Here is a 5,493-nt window from a genome sequence, read left to right on the forward strand (position 1 = left end):
TGCATAAGAATCAAACCTTTTTCAAAAATTGAAACAGAGGTAGCCTACACAGTTAATGTGCTGCAAGCATTATTTAAGAAGAAACTATTAGTGTGAGTACATGAGAAGGCTGAATAGCTATTTTCTTATCTTTTAATTCCTCCCACCCTAACTTTGCCAGTTATTGAGAAATGGGATTTTCACTGTAGTCATAAGCTATGTGTATCCTTTGACCAATGTTACAGTAATAGAAGTAAAGTCCAACTAAATTCTGCTTCCCCCCTCTCGAAGTCTGAACACAATTTTCACAGTAACATCTATAACCGATGTAAAACTTTGTCGAATCTCTATGAGCATCCATAAACACAAAAAAAACAAATGAATTCTCAGTTAATCAGAATGTGAAGTTATGTAAAATCTGAAGACTTATTCCCTTTTCGGAGGGCTCTGAAGTGAAAAACCAGATTTTCCATGATAATCTGGGATGTCATTAGTTGTGGTAGCAGTTGTTGACCTCTGATCTGCAACCTCACGAGAGGAATCATTTCCCTCTAATTGTCCTGCTATTGCATGAGATGAGCTTCCACTATGCTTATCACGGGGAACATTACCGATTAGGCTTTTATACATAGTAAGGGCTTGAGCCATCATGTTGGCAGGATTGGATGCAGAGCTAGGAAGCAACATTGTTGTGCCCTGAGGAAAAAGTAAGGAATACAATTAACAAATACGAAATGTGCAATGCAGGAATTTGCATATTAATTGGCTTTTAGGCTATTACCTCTTTGGCTATGTTACTGAAAGCTTGAATATATTGCTCTGCAATTCTTAAACTTGCTGCCTGCAAACCAAACTTTACTGTTATTCCATAAGACCCTAAGGTAAAAGTAAAATCAAATGTGCCTATTTAGAGGCAATTTTATACCCCAGATTCACCACCAATTTTGTTTTCAACTTTCAGAGATAACAAAAGGGCAAACAGAATAAACCTCTTGACCCTATTTACATGATCTCATGCTTGAATATTTGAAGAAATCCAACATTATATTGAAACAGTCAAACAGATCTTGCAATGTAAACTGTCACTGTAATAACATGGTTTTATATAAGTCTCTCAGTCACATGCTCATGCATAAAAGGTCTATCTGGCTTGCTAGCCCGTCCATTAAACACGCCACGCATCATTGATGTGCAAACAAAATAAATCTAAGTATGAGGTCTACACCTTGATTTGGCCCACACATTCTATAATCACATGAAAAGCCAGAAAATTACTGAAAATATATGGCCATAAAAAATTTCAAAATATGCAGTATTTAATAACCAACAACGAATTAAAATAAGCGACATGTAGTTCACTTTTTGACTGCTTGTACAAGCTGTTATATATTGAATATGAAAATAAATAAAACAAAAGAAGTTGACCTCTGGTCCCCCATTTTCTTTTAGGGATTGTGACACAACAGCAAGTCCTTCAGCTGTGGCTTTTGCTTTAGCAATGATGGCTTCAGCCTCACCTGAGAAATAATGGCGTTAATTATAAGGGTTCAAAGATATGAGGGGATTGGTGGCAATATAGTAAGGGAAATCAATGAAGCTCATTAGTTTTCTTCCTGAAAAAATTTATAGATGAAGAAAATAGATGACAGCATGCCAATTTAACAAAACAATAATGATGGTCGGTGGCATGTTACAAAAGAACACAAGTCTACACAAGTGAGACTATGGTCCAATCACAATTCAACATCCTCTTGTCACGCAAAGCATTATACCTCTGAAAAATTATACTAGTTTGAAGTCAAATAGATAGTTAGCACGTGTCCAGCACCAAAGCTATCTTAAAGAAGTAATATTGCTATACAATGGAAGCTGGAACTGATATATGAACATGTAATAATTAACCTTGAGCTCTGTTAACTTGATCCATCCTTGCAGCTTCTGATGCTAAGATGACCGAACTCTTTTTTCCATCAGCAATGTTTATGTGGGCCTGTCTTTCTCCTGTTTAATATTAAAGGTCATCAATGCCAATAAAAATACCAGCTTACAAAGTTGGAAGAGATGGGAACTAAATAATTTCAGGATGATAAATAATGTAAAACATCATCCTTGAACAGTTGAACATCTGAAGATTTGAAAATTTAGTCAATAACCTTCGGACTCAAGAATTTGAGCTCTCTTTTTACGTTCCGCTTCTGCTTGCATCTCCATGGCTGCTTTCACTCCGCGTGGAGGAGAGATATCCCCTGCAGAAGACAGCAACAAACGAAATTACAGAAACCTGACATGTAAAAAATAAAGGGAAATCTTCCAAAGATTGCCAAAACTTACTGATCTCATATCGAAGGCATTCCAGTCCCCAACTTTTTGCAGCCACATTAATGGATTCCTGCAAACAAATTGGTCACACAATCAGTCATTATTATTTGGCTGTGGATGATAAAAGAGTTATTCTATATATACTTTATCAAGATGAATTTGAAAATCATGTTGATACATCAGAAAGATAACAAAACACTAAATCCTACGGAAGGGCACACTTCTAGCTGTTGGTACACATTTGCTGTCTCCTGTGCTGTTATTGTTAAATACCAACACCAGGGTACCAAGCAGAAACCATGTTCAAACATTTAAGGATGTGCCAAGACAGAGCTTACTCAAAGGCACTCTGAGGTAATGAACACATCTGTCAGACTTTTATGAATAAATATATAAACCCGCAAGCCATTGAAAAAATTGCTTCTTAACCCTGAATAAAATACACCTTAAGTGGATGATGATGATGATAAAAATGATTTAAATATTTTGTTGCCCATAATTGCAAGCTTTGAAATCCTAAATTTGTGAAAGCAAAGAAGGGTACATATCAATTCACCCCCTAGCCGATATGAAGGAGATGTGTTCCTGTGTTAATCTGAATTCAGAGAAAGAAATACTTACATGTCAACAATGTATTGTAAGCAAGACCACACCAGAACATATTTATACTAGGATGGTACAAATTATGGTCATAACTCATAGTTACAATACTAACAAGAGTTATCAACTGATAAGCTCCTGAAATAGCTTCTTAACTAAAGCACTAATTGACTGCACATATGCACAAACCTACAAGATATTTCTATGTCAAGTATTCACATTCTAAATTCAGCAATCACAATACTGAGCAAATACTATTTAAAGGCATGGCATAGCACATATGAGGATAGCCGTAGATATATTTGTTACACATATACATGAGTAAATGAAATTCAACATCCATAGAAATCATCTCTAACTATTGGGAAAACATGAAACTAAAAACAGGCATGTCATGTGTTCTGAAATCTTATAAACTTCTCAAAGTAACCTAACTTGCAAGCTGAAGCTGAGTTCAGTTTCTTTTATATTTTCTATTTCTTTACATTCAGCATTTGGCTTTGAAGATGGATGCTACTGATGCTTAGATTTGAGTTTGTACTAGAGTTTGGGGTTAACTGGTTAAGAATTAAGACTGGGTGAAGAACAATTTCAAATTTTGTTAAATATAAGTTGCAGCTATTGGATTCAGTTTGAGCATCAGACAATGACAAGGCTAAGGTTGACGATGAAGTTGGGGTTCACTATAAGACAACACATGATTGTTGACTAAATAAATGTAATCAAGTCAATATACAGGAATGAATTAACTCTTCCAGGTAATGAATGAGGAACCAAAAGATCATAATTGTTCCATCCATGGTACCAACTGGATCCTACACTATCGCCAATTAAGACCCCACCGCATTTCATAATTGGAGCAGAGAAACCTTCTTAAGCTCTTGTCTTGGAGTCTGTAGAGCTATATCTAGACTCTAGAGAGGCACATTCAACGCATAAATAACATAAGTTTTGCTTGTCCAAGAGGGCACCAACAAGATTTATGTAAACCATGAAACTATGAAACTGAGGTAGCCATGGTGTTCCCTTAGAAAAGAAAAGAAAACCACAAGAAAAAACGCGAGGGTGCCAAAATGACTTTAAAATGGGACCAATTCAATGAATTAAACTTACCACAATCTTTTCATTGAGTGTATCTCTTTCCTCAAATGTCTTGTCAAGAGTAATCTTACCAAGCTCACTACGCATAGTTGTCTGTGCAAGCTGAATAACAGCATAAATGGGATTCTCAACCCCATAAGAAGCCAGCTTAGGATCCACAATCTGGAAAATTAAGCATCAACCCATTAACCACTCAAACAAGAAACAAAAGAAAAACAAATTAAGATGGTGTTTCCTTGTTTGGATAAGAGTGGGTTTGTACTAAAACAACTTTTTTGTTATAAAAACATTGTCTAGGGATTAATATGACATACTTCGGTTTAGCAAACTTGACTAAATCAAGAAAAAACAGTTTTATGGGGGAAAGTGGATTATAGAAGCTAGCAGTTACAAGCTTATTTCAAAATGCTAGTAGGTAACTTTTGAAACTAATCAATTTTTTTTATCATTTCACCTCTGCAGAACTACCTCTCAAACAAATATTATTAATATAACTTTATAAACAAGTAAATTCATATCATTTTCTGTAATTTACTACGCAACACTGATTTTTTTAAACTCAATCCAAAATAAATAGATTGATACTATTATCTTAAAATCACTATTTGCCAAACACATCCAAGCATAAAACTAGTTCTATTATAATCTAATTTTCACATATAATCCAAACACACTCTAAATAAGAGTCACAGCAACAACAACAATCACAAAACTCACACCTTGACGTAAAGCACCCCATCAATGAGGATAGTAACATTATCCTTGGTGATAGCACTCTGGTCAGGAATGCTAATAGCCTCCTCCTTGAGGGAATGCACATAAGCTATTCGATCAACAAACGGGATCAAGAAATGGATTCCAGATGGAAGAGTCTTGGCGTACTTCCCAAATCTCTCAATCACAAACGCTTTCCTCTCCGGCACAATCCGAATCCCCCAATTCAGAGGAGGAATAGTCTCATAATTCCTGATCATAAAAAATTCCAACTATCAGAAAATTAAAATAGCAAAATGCAAACAGCTTAGTGCACTAGGCTAGATAGAAAGGAGACTGTTTCCAGGATTTGAACAGATAACCTCCGGATCCCCGAGGCAAGTGGGCCGAGCTCACCGAGCTCAATCTCTTAGCGGAATGCCGGAATGCATCGATGAGAAATGAAATTAATTAATTAATTAATTGATTAACCTGGAGATAGGATCGCGACCAGTGCGAAGATAACGGACGGAGGAGAATTGAGAAAGAGGGTTTCTGTGGTGAGTGGATGCTAAGGTTTGGCTGAGTTGTTTCAAAGAACGTACTGAATTGGATTTGAAGATGTTCGCCATTTTTTGTGCTGAGGATTTCTTTGTAACTGCAACTCCAAAACCTTGTTCGTGTTACGTGTTCATCAATGTTCTTCCGCGTCTTATCTAATAAGTTGTTAGTTCAACAATGACTATATGAAAGCCCTAGTAAACCCCCACATCCACCACTGCAGATTGTGTTTTTTTTTTC

General features: G+C 36.0%; 1 protein-coding gene across 1 annotated transcript; it reads right to left on the reverse strand.

Annotated features, from left to right (window-relative positions):
• LOC109328523 (stomatin-like protein 2, mitochondrial) lies at nt 1–5,493 on the reverse strand. The gene is made up of 9 exons (XM_019562024.1): nt 5,185–5,493; nt 4,719–4,965; nt 4,012–4,161; nt 2,311–2,368; nt 2,133–2,225; nt 1,882–1,980; nt 1,405–1,496; nt 761–820; nt 1–675 (listed from the first exon to the last, which is right to left on the reverse strand). The coding sequence occupies exons 1-9, from the start codon at nt 5,322–5,324 to the stop codon at nt 406–408; spliced, it is 1,209 nt and encodes a 402-aa protein (XP_019417569.1). The 5' UTR covers nt 5,325–5,493; the 3' UTR covers nt 1–405.

The sequence above is a fragment of the Lupinus angustifolius genome, chromosome LG15, assembly GCF_001865875.1.
Source record: "Lupinus angustifolius cultivar Tanjil chromosome LG15, LupAngTanjil_v1.0, whole genome shotgun sequence".
Classification (NCBI taxonomy): Eukaryota; Viridiplantae; Streptophyta; class Magnoliopsida; order Fabales; family Fabaceae; genus Lupinus; species Lupinus angustifolius.

Coding starts and splice junctions, on each gene's coding strand:
- LOC109328523 (XM_019562024.1), bottom strand. CDS start 5,324: ATGGCGAACATCTTCAAATCCAATTCAGTACGTTCTTTGAAACAACTC. Junction 1,981..2,132: donor TCAAATTCTTGAGTCCGAAG/GTTATTGACTAA, acceptor AATATTAAACAG/GAGAAAGACAGGCCCACATA. Junction 676..760: donor TCAGTAACATAGCCAAAGAG/GTAATAGCCTAA, acceptor CTTTTTCCTCAG/GGCACAACAATGTTGCTTCC.